General features: G+C 39.0%; 3 protein-coding genes across 3 annotated transcripts; 2 read left to right on the forward strand and 1 right to left on the reverse strand.

Annotated features, from left to right (window-relative positions):
- Positions 1 to 955: 955 nt before the first annotated feature.
- Positions 956 to 6,817, reverse strand: LOC134678164 (COP9 signalosome complex subunit 6). Its single transcript, XM_063536618.1, has 6 exons — positions 6,400 to 6,817; positions 5,857 to 5,988; positions 4,136 to 4,287; positions 2,880 to 3,045; positions 2,472 to 2,665; positions 956 to 1,585 (listed from the first exon to the last, which is right to left on the reverse strand). Exons 1-6 carry the CDS (start codon positions 6,644 to 6,646, stop codon positions 1,445 to 1,447), a joined length of 1,032 nt encoding a protein of 343 aa, XP_063392688.1. The 5' UTR covers positions 6,647 to 6,817; the 3' UTR covers positions 956 to 1,444.
- A 348-nt stretch (positions 6,818 to 7,165) lies between these two features.
- Positions 7,166 to 13,141, forward strand: LOC134678885 (splicing factor, arginine/serine-rich 19). Its single transcript, XM_063537627.1, has 6 exons — positions 7,166 to 7,443; positions 8,650 to 9,900; positions 9,980 to 10,295; positions 10,495 to 10,638; positions 11,198 to 11,273; positions 12,526 to 13,141. The coding sequence occupies exons 2-6, from the start codon at positions 8,658 to 8,660 to the stop codon at positions 12,679 to 12,681; spliced, it is 1,935 nt and encodes a 644-aa protein (XP_063393697.1). The 5' UTR covers positions 7,166 to 7,443; positions 8,650 to 8,657; the 3' UTR covers positions 12,682 to 13,141.
- Positions 7,437 to 8,595, forward strand: LOC134678894 (phosphatidate cytidylyltransferase, mitochondrial). Its single transcript, XM_063537638.1, has one exon. The coding sequence runs from the start codon at positions 7,494 to 7,496 to the stop codon at positions 8,502 to 8,504; it is 1,011 nt and encodes a 336-aa protein (XP_063393708.1). The 5' UTR covers positions 7,437 to 7,493; the 3' UTR covers positions 8,505 to 8,595.
- Positions 13,142 to 13,186: the final 45 nt, after the last annotated feature.

The raw sequence follows: 13,186 nt of genomic DNA on the forward strand, positions 1-13,186 counted from the left end.
AAAACCTATTACATTACTTATCTATAAATCCAAGGACCAACTAGCCATTGAACATGTGTTGTCGTTAAGGACAAACAAGGAGTTAAATATCGACACGGACAAAGTGCCAAAAATAATTATGTAAAGTGGGGTTCAAAAGTGCATGGATAGATGTCGACCGTAATGCCTTAATATAACGGTTGAAACATATCCATGCACTTTTGAGCGCCAGTGTACAGGAAGAGCCAAATAAATCATGTAAGTTGCACCGTTCTCGAGAACGTATCTCCGTACCATAGGAAGCGGTACATGTTTTTGGCACTTCGTCCGTGTCGATATTTAAAAGTTTTAAAACCTATATGTTTATAAATAAAAATAGAAATGTTTTCGTATCATTCTACTTTTAGAGCAGCATATTGATTATATTACCGCATTACAAGTAGTTTATATGTATGTAGTTTTCGCAAAACGACCTACAATTAGGTACGTTACTTCAGTACCCAACCTATTTTTGTTGCATTTTGCCCGACGCTAAGAACTCCCGCATTACAAGTAGTTTATATGTATGTAGTTTTCGCAAAACGACCTACAATTAGGTACGTTACTTCAGTACCCAACCTATTTTTGTTGCATTTTGCCCGACGCTAAGAACTCGGATGAGACACACTGCAACTGACTGGCGTAGGCAACTTTGTTTCTAAAAGCTAGAACTGCATTAGTTATTACTAATATTAGGTAAGTTAAAAAAAACCTGTGGTTCGGTGCAATATTTAAACAACATGTAATAGTTAAAAACACGGGACAATACAATATATGTAACACGTTTCATTTGCAAATTATAATTGTATGTACTTTGCTTGAATTCTGCTGTAGGTACTAAATAAAATCTAATTAACAGGCATATACATACTCCTTACAGTAAATGAGCATTGAAATTTTGTACTATATCTAAAAGGAAGAGCCAAATAAATCACCATAATTTAAATAATTTTTATCTTATTAAAATATGACAAAATTATTATCGATACATAGTAATTATTATAAGCTTAAGTTAATTTCACTAAACCTGTTCACTAATATGTATTTTGGATATTTCTTGTAATCGGAACCCCTAGTGTACATTTTATTCGATAGCGCGATGATAGCGTTGTCTATTTTTGTATGGTATTTTGAAAGCGCGCCAAGCGGGACGTTTCGGAAACTTAAAATCCCATACAAAATGACACTTAACGCAATCGCGTACGTCATGTCGCCCTATCGAATGAAATTTACAGTACGGGTACTGACACCACTGACGGCCTGGCACGAGCATTATAGCAATTAAAATAATATCGCATGTGCATATATGTATAAAACATACAAAAATCTTCATACTGTCACTGACATTTCAGTCGCTAGTTGGTCCGTTTGGACATTTATGTGCACCACTTACTGTTGTTCTCATTGCATGGATATGACATTTTGTTTAAAAAAAGAGTCCTCTCATACGACGACCCATTCCTTGTCTGTCATAAAGTACATTAAATCGATTTACTAATTGGTTGATAGCGTTGCACCCCTTCGTGATGGTGCCGAGGTATGTCATGAGCGCCACGTCGTTACATTGCTGAAAAAACAATATGGATTATAGTACCTTGATTGGTTAAGAGCCTATCAACGTGCAGACTAGCGCCACTGCTAAATAATCGTGATTATTTAAATTTAACGAAATATATTTTAAAAAAGCGCTGGTGGCCTAGCGGTAAGAGCGTGCGACTTGCAATCCGGAGGTCGCGGGTTCAAACCCCGGCTCGTACCAATGAGTTTTTCGGAACTTATGTACGAAATATCATTTGATATTTACTAGTCGCGGAACATCGTGGGGAAACCGGACTAATCCCAATAAGGCCTAGTTTCCCCTCTGGGTTGGAAGGTCAGATGGCAGTCGCTTTAGTAAAAACTAGTGCCTACGTCAAATCATGGGATTAGTTGTCAAGCGGACCCCAGGCTCCTATGTGAGCCGTGGCAAAATGCCGGGATAACGCGAGGAAGAAGAAGATATTTTAAAAAAGGGGGCCGCTACGAACTGTATTTTGTATTTAAGTACCTTTTGAATACATCAAACTAGTTTTTATCTATCTAGCAATCTAGGCGTCCAAGGAAAAAAATCGTTTTGAGTTCATAGATCGACGAATCCAGCAACATAAAATGTAGAAAATAACTTTCGATAAATTTAAATAATCACGATTATTTAACAGTGGCGCTAGTGTGCACGTTGGTAGGCTCTTAATGTAATGGGCAGTTGATGGGTTATTGTCATATTGTGTATTGTGAGGCAGTTTTATATCTCTCGTTATATGTAGCTATAGTTGATACAGAAGTTCTATATAATGATTAGCTTTTACACATAAGTACACACAACACATCTATTTTTAAAATCTTCCACCCTAATAATAGTCTGTATATTTAGCAGGATGTCACTAGTGTGAGCATAGACCGCTAGAAATGCTTACATGATAGAAGTGCGTTCGAAACTGCTGCGAGGTTAGGAGGGGCAGTCGGTTGGCGAGCGCGCGCGCCTCGCGCAGCAAGCCCGGCCGCGGCGGCAGCGCGCCGTCGCGGATGGCGCGCACCGTGGCCAGCACCGCGCGCACCCGGGACACCAACATCTTTATAGCTGACCGCTGCGCGGTTAGGTGCTCGGCAACTGTAACAGTTTTACTCAGTGCTTATCCAGTGTTGTATATTTTCTAGGAGACAATACACGTGAATACAGCTACCCTAACGCCTACCTACAACTACGAAGTGATTAAATCAGGCATTTTGATACAATTCCGTTTCGAATATTGGTAAATGAGTAACCAAAGCCATTAATGTGCCGTTTTACAGAACTCTAAAAATATGTAAGCCTAATTTCTTACCTAAACTATTCAGAGCTGCTTCTCCTGAAGACACCCTTGCCACATGGTCCACACCAATCCTCTCTGCCTCCTCTGCTGCTAATGTGTAAGTGAGCGGGGCTAAGAGCATTGTAGCCCTGCCTTGTACGACATCAATCACAGACTCATACAATACTACAGGAAGTTGCTGTAACAAACACATGAACTTATGAACTGCGCAGGTGTAACACAATACTCAAAAAAAATATTACAGATATACTTGTATTTAAGGTTATAATGAGCCACAAGATAGATTTAAATAGCTATTATAGCGCAGCGCAAATAAACTGAAACATCTCTCCAGATACAGAAACTCAAAAATCATTTATGTAACAATTAGGTATAATCAATATAAATAAGTACAATCAATTTATTTAAACAACACGTTATCCACTGTTAAAGCCATTGCAGAGCGAAATTTTGCTGTTAGTCATAGAATATGAATCTCTCGTGTGCTGCGATAAAAAAAAATTCTGATATTTTCCTCGTACGCGGATCCGCGCTCCGGCATATGCTTAAGTTTAAGTCAACAGTTAAACTTTTGACAAAAAAAAACAACTTTGCAAACTTTGCATATAGTATGTCATCGCTTCATAGTCTTCATCAGCAGTTCCACTTCACCAAATCATTCACCACGAAAAAAATAATACCCCAAAACTATCATGTGTTGCGTGCCTATAATATTCTTATAGTTTATGAGTAGAGTGGCTGTGACTGTGACTGACATAGAGTCAAGAAGAAGATATTAGGGTTCTGTTTTCGCAACTTTGGCTACAGCCTACAAAGATCAGAATGAATTTAAACCGTCATTGAGGTTGGTTAATAAAGTTAAGTACATAAACTTAAGTCCTTATACTTCGCACTAGCATCAAAGTGTCAAATAATGTCATTCAGTTTTAATGAAAACCTTTGAATGAGTAAACGGACAGTGGACCCTTAGCTCTCATGAATCTGAATATGCCAGCCAAAAACGGCTAAGGTTATCTTCGCAGTCCTGATATCAATTTGCTAAGAAATAATCAGTTGTAAAATATTTTATGATTCAGTATTTTTTCAGTGAAATATAAATTAATAGTAAGTACAATATAATCAAAATTCGTTGGATTTACATCATACTGCAGTATTGTCATTAAAAAAAATCATAAAGTTTCTTTTACTCTGTATACCACAGTAATACTATCTAACCAACATAAATAAATAGAATTGTAACACTGTACTGCAAAGTGAACATCACTCACATCACCATTTCGTCCTGCTGGGTTTAACATTAGCATAACAGGACACTCATTGATGTCACAGATTTGCCTATGCACAGCGATGTCCCGCTCTGTGGGAGTGTCTCCTGTGGTGTACCAGCCCAGGAAGTCCATGTCAGAGAACACTTGTTTAACTGTAAACAATATTAAAAACAATTTATTGGTGTGTGCAATAGTTCACACAAGCTTAAGAATGTCTTAGTGCATATGATATTATTCTCTTTATTTATCTTTCTTCTTAGGCTAGATAATTTATAATATGAATATAAAAGTAAAATATAAAAACACTTACAAAACAATAAAAAATACATATAATCACATTATAAAAAAAAACCTAGCCTAGGGTGCCGCCGGCAGCGGGGCAGGGCCCACGCTGACACGACTATCGGAACAATGATCGTCGAGTCAACATCCCACATGGCGGTAATCTCATGAGCTAAGTCTAGGTACTTGCTGGACTTGTCCTTCTCGGCCTTCACGAGATTCTCATCATGGGGGATGGTGACGTCGGCGAGCACGGCCCGGCGCTGTGATCGGTCTATCAGCACGATGTCAGGCTTATTGGCAACAATAGTCCTGTCAGTGATGATAGATCGATCCCAATAGAGCGTGGCACGACCATTTTCGAGAACTGGCGCAGGTGTGTACTTGTAGTACGGCACTTCGCGGTCCACAAGGCCGTATAGGAGGGCAAGCTGCTGGTGAATAATTCTGGCTACGAGGTTATGTCTGTGCAAGTACTCGCCGTTAGCAAGATGAGAACAACCGGAGATAATATGCCTGAGTGACTCTCCGGGACGGCAGCATGCCCGACAAATGTCAACCGTACCGTCCTTCAGGATATATCTCCGGTAGTTATTCGTCATGATAACTTCGTCCGCAATTGCACAGGCAAAGCCCTCGGTTTCTCCGAAGAGGTCCCCGAATCGTAGCCAGTTCACCGACGCGGGTAGGTCTACATCGGGTCCCATGAGGGCCTTGTAGAACCGCCCGTGTAGCTGCTTATCCTTCCATACCACCTTGCGGTCCTCGGTGCTTAGTACTAAAGATTTGCGCCAGTTCTCGTTCGCCAAGGAGAGCGGCGTGAGGCCCCTGTCAGCTGCCACCACATCACGATGCATCCCACACTCGTTGTTGAGGAAATAATTCCTGAGATTGTACACCTCACGGTTGTGGAGATTTATGGCGTTTAGAAAGCCGCGACCTCCACATTTCCGAGGGATATACAATCTCATAACAGACGAGCGTGGGTGCAGCATACGGTGTGTGGTGAGCAGCTGTCGGACCCTCCGATCCAGGGCATCCAGCTCGGTCTGAGTCCACCTTAGTATGCCAAAGGAGTATGTGAGTAGAGGCATTACCCAGGCGTTGAAGGCGCGCACTTTGTTGCCTCCTGACAAAAGACTGTTAAGTACTTTTGTGAGCCGACTGAAAAAGTGCTCCTTCACCGACCGTCTAATACCTTCTTCCTCAATACCCAACGACTGTGACATACCAAGGTATTTATAGGTTTCTGATTCAGAGATGGATCTGAAAGACATTGTCTCAGAAAGTTGTAAATTTGTTGAATTTACAACTTTCCCCCGCTGTACGTGCATGCATAACCGCATTTATCGACACCAAACTCAGTGCATATTATTATTGCATGCTTAATAAAATCGGTATGTTTTCTGTAAAATAATGAATAAATATAATTTACTTACATTGTTCTTCTTTTAAATTATAATAATCTCTCTCTATAATAATGTCATTCTCAATCACACTGAACACTAGTTCAAAAGAATTCATCACTTCAATGTTACGACCTTTTTGCTTCCCGATGAGAGCTCCAATTACTGTGAAAACATAAATCAAACATTAACATACTAAAATATACATTTATTAGAATAGGTAATGTGCAGTAAGGTACACTGACCCTCTTAATATCTGGTACCTATTCCTCATAGTAGCTTTGGTAACTGTGGTAGCCGATCAAATAAAGGAAGGCTGTTATATTAAAGGCAGCCCAATGATAGTGAAGTAAATATCAGGAAACCACAATATTTTATTTTTATGGTTACTTTTCTTTGTTGTACAGAGTTATTCAGTTAGTTCAATGTACTGAATAATACAAATGCTTTGTATTAATAAAATCAATAAGATTTATAATGTACTAGTCAAAATTGAGGTTGAAAGTGAGGTTACATAAATACATGTTTCATTAAGAAATGTCTGTAAAACTGCCATATACTTTTCTTCCATCTTACCGGTCTGTGGTGAGCCCTCTTGTGCTCGAAGTCGAGTCCAATGTTCGGAAACATTCATAATGACTAACGGATGTAGGGATACGGTAACAGAACCAGACGTCGCGGTAGTAACTACCACGCTCTTGTTGTCTGCAGCTGGAATGGGTGCTGACGGCGACGTCGGATTAGGGGGCTCCGCCGCGGGCCCTGATGATGCACTCTCGACTTCAACTTCCATTTCAAAGTCAATCCGATCCGCACTCGACATAATGCGTGACCAGTCTAATGATTCACAATAGACCTTACCATGAAAATCTGACAAATTTATGCAGCGAAAATTTTCGATTTTAAGATGAGACGAGTTTATAGCTTACGTTCAACAAAAAAAAAATACGAAAATAAGAAAAACAGAAACCGAGTACATTATCCCTCTACCTTATTTTTTATGTCAAATATCATAGACTAGATTCAAGATCTGTCTTCTTTTTTTAGCGGAAGTTGTTAAAGGTTATGTTAAGCCACATCACACTACCGCACCGCACTGCGACATTGGTACGTTGCAGTAATGCTACCACTAGCCTGTGGCCAGCCTTAGCTGGGTATAGACAATGAATGTATGGACCACTAGTCTACATTAGGGTGGTATTCCACTTGTCGGATTTCTTTGTCCAATGTGCATTGCGTCTCACTCTCTCATTAAGCAAAATGTGAGATGCACATACACATAGGCCCAAGATATTCGTCAGATAACCACCCTTACAGATAACAGAAAAAAGACATCCATTCCTGTGTGGTGATGTGCCATCCATCCAAAATGTTGGTTTGTCACTCGTAGCTCAAGAACGTGTTTATCCTATCCTGACTCCAGGCACTATTCAGTATAAAAAGCTTATATTAATCGTGCCATAAGTGATTTATAAGGACTGAAATAATAATTACACCAAATCAAAAAAGTAAAAACATTCGCCATCGATCTGTAAACGCAGCAGCTTCAAACACTACGCTTCGAGCAAGATATTTTACGTCCAGCCGTAACAACTCTGCACGTTTAAATCCAAATTACAGGTCAGCTGATAGCAAACTAATTTTTACTATAAATAATAAATCTAATTAAAATGACATCAACTGCGATAAAAGTGGCAGGTATAGCAAAAGATGTATCACCACTGTACTATAGAATTCTCACGAAATTTCCCCAAAATTTTACCTTTTGTTTCGCATATGGATCAGCTGTGAAACCTCAAATAGGCAATGTGAAAAAGCACAACATGATAGACCTTATTTATTGCGTCGATAACTCCCACCGATGGCATGGAGCTAACATCGAGCAAAACCCTTCTCATTACTCCGCTCTACGGTTCTTAGGTAAAGGATTTGTTGCGAGATTTCAAGAGAACTGGGGAGCTAAGGTTTATTTTAACACTCTTGTGGAACTCAAGGAAGAAAATGTCACCATTAAGTATGGAGTGGTTTCACAAAAAGACCTGATTGCTGATCTCCTGGATTGGAATGACTTGTATTTGGCTGGTCGGCTACACAAACCTGTGGAAATCATAAAGGAAACAAATAGCTCTCAGTTACAAAATGCATTGCAGTCAAATCTACGTTCTGCTGTTCATACCACTTTACTTATCTTACCGGAAACCTTCTCAGAGTATGACTTTTACTTTGCCATTTCTAATCTGAGTTATGCTGGAGACTTTAGAATGACATTTGGAGAGAACAAGAACAAAGTGAGGAATATTGTTCAGCCGCAACTTGCAAATTTCCGTGAACTATACAGACCAATCTTGCAACAATTCCACGCCTACGTAGACTTTCCCTCCGGAGAAGCACAATGGCATCAAGATTTGCATCCTGAAACAAAACTACATCACTTGATGCAGCTGCCCATGGTCCCACAACAGCGGATCGTGAAGTTTTGGAACCATGGGGGTCTCCAACAAGATATGGAAGATGTTCTCCGTGCTGTCGCATATGACATTGACTGTGCTATCATATTAAGGCAAATCCTAAAAGATTTAGTATGGCAATCTAGTGTGAGGCAGTCATTAAAAGGAATACTTACAGCAGGATTTTTAAAATCTATCCGGTACAGTGCAAAGAAAATTGCAAAAATGTTTTAAATAAAAGTACCTATTATGTTTAACCTTCTATGATACAATTATAATAGTACATAATATATTATATAATGTAATAAAGCTAGTATTCGAAACATTTGTAGTCTATTTTTACCTTCTTAGCTTTAATAAAAACCATTTTTGCTTCTAGGTACCAATATGCTTTCTGATGAATCAAGCAGTGATTCTGAGACAGGTAGATTCAAAGGTAGATCTGAAAGACAAGATCAACAACATAAAGCTTCCAGTCAAAGAGATAATGTAAGGTCATCAGGAAGAGATAGACATGCCAATCATGACAGATTCCATAGAGATTCTAATAGAAGAAGGGAGGAGAGAGATAGATTTGATAGACTACCAAGAGAAAGACATAGATCCTCTAAAAACTCTCCGATACGAAGAAGACATTCTATTGACAGAAGTCCTAGCAGAAAAAGATCTCGAGAAAGGCACGTGCCTAGAAGAACATCTAGAGAGAGATCAAAAACAAAAGAGCATAGGAGTAGTAGTAGAGACAGACATCATCCATCCAGATCTAGAACTCACAGGCCTCTAGAGCAGAAAAGGGATATCAGGGACGAGATAAAACGTAACCTAACAACAAGGGATGAAAATAATGCACAATTATCAACTAAACCTAAAACTTTAAATAAGTTTGAGAGAGGGACCCGAGATAGAGAGTCTTCATCACCAGAGGTTAAAATCAAAAAGTCTGAAATACATAAACCTACTCCCACAGAAAGGAAAAAGAAAAGTGAAAGCCCTGTAGTTGACAAAGATTGTGATAGTAATAATTCAGAGGATGTGCAACCTGGCTCATATTACAGCATGAAGCCAACAGTTATCAAAGAAAAATCTGATGGAACTAGTGAAATTGATTCTTCCGATGATGAAAAGCTTCGTGCTAAACTACTCAATTTAGAAAAAGAACTCCATCAAGCCAAAAAGAAAAAACACAAGAAGAAGCACAGGAAAAAGGAAAAGTCCAATAAAGAAGAAAAAGATCATGAAACTCCAACTTCTATTGAAGTAAGCAGCACAAGTGATATAAAAAACAAAGTGACAATAGACTCCAGTATTGATGTTGATGCTACAGAAGTTACATCAACACAGAAAAGTAATCAAGTTGAAAGCAATGAAGAAGGCGAAATCTTAAGTGAGGATGACTCCCATAACGGCCTTAATATTGATCCAACTGATTTGAGACATAAGCTCAAAAGGTCTGTTGTTAAAGTGGAGCCTGTTCAATTAATAGACTTGGGTGGAAAAATGAGTTCAAAGACTGATGTCTGTGGTCCTGCACTCCCTCCTCACTTGGTTTCACAATCAAGCAAGTATGCATCATCAAATACCGAAGGGCCTGCGTTACCGCCCCACCTTCGTAAGGGAGATCGAAAAATAGGTAATTATCATTGCTATGACAACAGTATTTATTTATATTTTTAATTCATATTGATCATACAAATCTTTTTTCTTTACAGGTCCTTCCATACCAGACCAACTGCGTAAAGAACTGGCTGAAAATGATTGCGAAGTTATAAAATGTGAAAGTTCTGATGACGATGGCATTGGGCCTTTGCCTACAGGAGCAGAGCACAAGTGGTCAGATGCTCACCGGCGCCTCGAGGAAAGAGCTTTAGACCTAAAGATTAGAAATATGGATGGACATTCTATGCAAAGTTCTAAGGTTAAATCTCGAGAACAGTGGATGCTAGAGCTACCTGAGGGGAAAGCAAAGTATATGGGTCTGGAAGCTCGAACATTTAGGGCCAAGGAAGGTCCTGACATGTCTAACAGGTAGCTACAGTTCTTGCCCAACATTCTTTTGGAGTGATACAGTCAGGCTTTTAATTCTCTACATTCTTAAATATTTTAACGGATTAACTAGTAACTCATTAAATATCACCGCAAGTTGAATGTATCATTTTAAGACCAAACCATTGTCGGTGAGTAGCATTTGAGTCTCGCCAATAAACCATACTACCTATGATTTCAGATCGAGCTGGACTGACACACCTGAAGAAAAGGCTCGAAAAAGTGCTGGTGTGGAAAAGGAAGAAGATCCTGATGTAGTTCTACAGAGAGAAGCGAGGTCGCGCCAGCTTGCCAGCAGGGACGACGAACAAGAGAAGGCTGTAAAGTAAGAATTTACTTGCAATCTTTGTGAAACTTCGTATAGGAAATATGTGTCATGCATAATATAAGCAAACATTGCGAATGTCTATGAAATATACTTATATAATACACCGTGGGCTCGAGTGACCCGACATAATATAACCTTGAATTCCTGAGGTAATCTCTGTCAGTATACCTGCTGTCTAAACCAAGTCACATAGCGGCACCATCGCAGCCAGGAAGGTGTTTTTCAAATGCTAAAATAATCGAAGTATAATAAAAATTGAGAGACTCGCTAGGTGGATGTATCAAGAGTCAGATGCAGAAGGCGGTGACCTTGGACACGGCGTGGATAGTCCGCCGGTTCTTCTCTCTGCGGCGTTGACCACCGGTAGCTTGGGCCTTGCCCCGCTGCTGGCGGCACCCATTTTTATGGTTTTTTTATGTGTTTTTGTATTTTACTTTTATATTATGTTATAAAGAACGTAACTTATGAAGAAAAATAAATAGAGAAAATAAAAATTATTTATAGCATTTTAAAAATAATGACTTAAAAAAGTTTTTACCGTATTTTTTTGTTTTAGAAAACATAAGAAGAAGCACAAAAGAGACGAGTCTTTACTTGAGATGCATGAAAAGAAAATAAAAAAGAAGAAGAAGGTGAGTGGTGCAGTGTTTTTTTCTTGTTATGGACTTGAGGGCGATGTTGTCCGTAGCCAACGCAGCGTGGAGTAAGGGCCCCCCCACATCTGGCGTCTTTCGAGCGTCGGCGTCTACAATTCTATGGCCGACCTCGACGCAACGTCGACGCAACTGCGCAGCGACGTCATTTTTCATAGCGCTGGACCGACGCCGACAGACGCCGACGCTCGAAAGACGCCAGATGTGGGGGGGCCTAAATGTGTTGTGAGTTAAATACATAGGGGAGAACGGGGACAAACGTAACAGCGGGTGGAAAGTAACAATTGCTCTGTAGATTTGTCTAATAGTCAAAACACCGCTCCGCTGCTATCAGGTGACAGATGTTGGCGCCCCGTTCGCGTTACCACTGAGCCTTAATAAACTATTCTATCTGTATTTGGAAAATTAATTTTCGATTGCTATTGGGGGATGATACCTTTTAGAACGAGAGGAGGTTTTTAAACACAGTTTACTTGGGAACTCAGGGCAATCAATCACACCATTAATAACACGCAGTAGGTACGTAATATCGGCTATTTAAATTTATTGATAATGTTTTCCATTGCTTTTCTCTACCACGTCTTTGAGTTTATATATAATATTATATTAATTACAAACCTCTTTGGCTTGTTACTTTCGACCCGCAACGTGTTATAAGTCATAAGTAACAACAGACGATTTGTTTTAAAGTCACTTTAATAATACAACATACACAGTTATAAGGTTAATCAAGATATTAATGACCTACTTATGAAACAAAAAAAAATGCATATGATCATAATGCTATTATAATTGTGATTCAAAAATATACCATATAGTCAATGTTAAACATACGAAATACAGACATTACTATATTCATACTAAAAGCTGTGTGCGTTTTTATTTACAAGCTTTTATTTAGTTTCCCCTGACCGTTGTCTGTCTGTCTGTGTGTAATCAAATCTTGCAAGTTAAATTTGATCCACTTCCCAGTTTCCGATTGAGCTGAAATTTTGTATACATACGTAAGTCGGGTGACAATGCAATATTATGGTGTCATCGAGCTGATCTGATGATGGAGACCGGAGGTGGCCATAGGAACTCTGTGCTAAAACAGCGAAATCTAATTGTGTTTGGGGTTTTTAAAATTGTCTCGATGAGTATTAATTGCCTGTGGAAAAAAAAGTACAGTCGGCGATAAAAGCTTGTACCAAAGTTGAAAATTTTGCCAAAAACTTATTATTTTTTACAGAAAGCTGAGAAAGAGGAGAAACAGGAGCGGCGGCCGTTCAGCCGCGACGTCGACTTGCAGGTGAACCGCTTCGACGAGGCGCAAAAGAAGTCCGTCATCAAGAAAGCTCAGCTCCTGGATTCGAGATTCTCTCGCGGAGAAGCCAAGTACTTGTAACTTGCTACTGATGTGCTGTTAGAATGTGTCCGAAATATTTACAGATGAAAACATCTCAGCTCATATGTAAATGGGTAATGGGGAACATAATATCCCCTTTTCCAAAATTACTTCCTTCGTTATTTGTGATATTTGTCGGAACTTTTCCATCTTTTTGGTAACTCTGCAACTTGCACATTAGTACTTTTAACACCCCTAAGTATTTCATAGACGTGAATCGTTATTTGATGTTTTTAAACACGTAACAATTATGAATTATGTAGTAGGATATTATAAACGCAAATTAGATTTTTTAAATCCTTAGTTTACGCAATTTTAAAAGAATTTGTCAATGAAATAACTTTTACTAGATTAGAGATACCTAATGTTACGTTTTGCGTTATTTGTGTAGTATTGTTTTTAAGTATACATCGATGTATTTTTAAAAGGAACATAGTAAATGGTCTTTTAAACAAGTTTATTTATTGAACCTTATATTTCTTATTAATTTTATATAAATGGCGAG

This window comes from Cydia fagiglandana, chromosome Z (genome assembly GCF_963556715.1).
Source record: "Cydia fagiglandana chromosome Z, ilCydFagi1.1, whole genome shotgun sequence".
In the NCBI taxonomy this organism is placed as follows: Eukaryota; Metazoa; Arthropoda; class Insecta; order Lepidoptera; family Tortricidae; genus Cydia; species Cydia fagiglandana.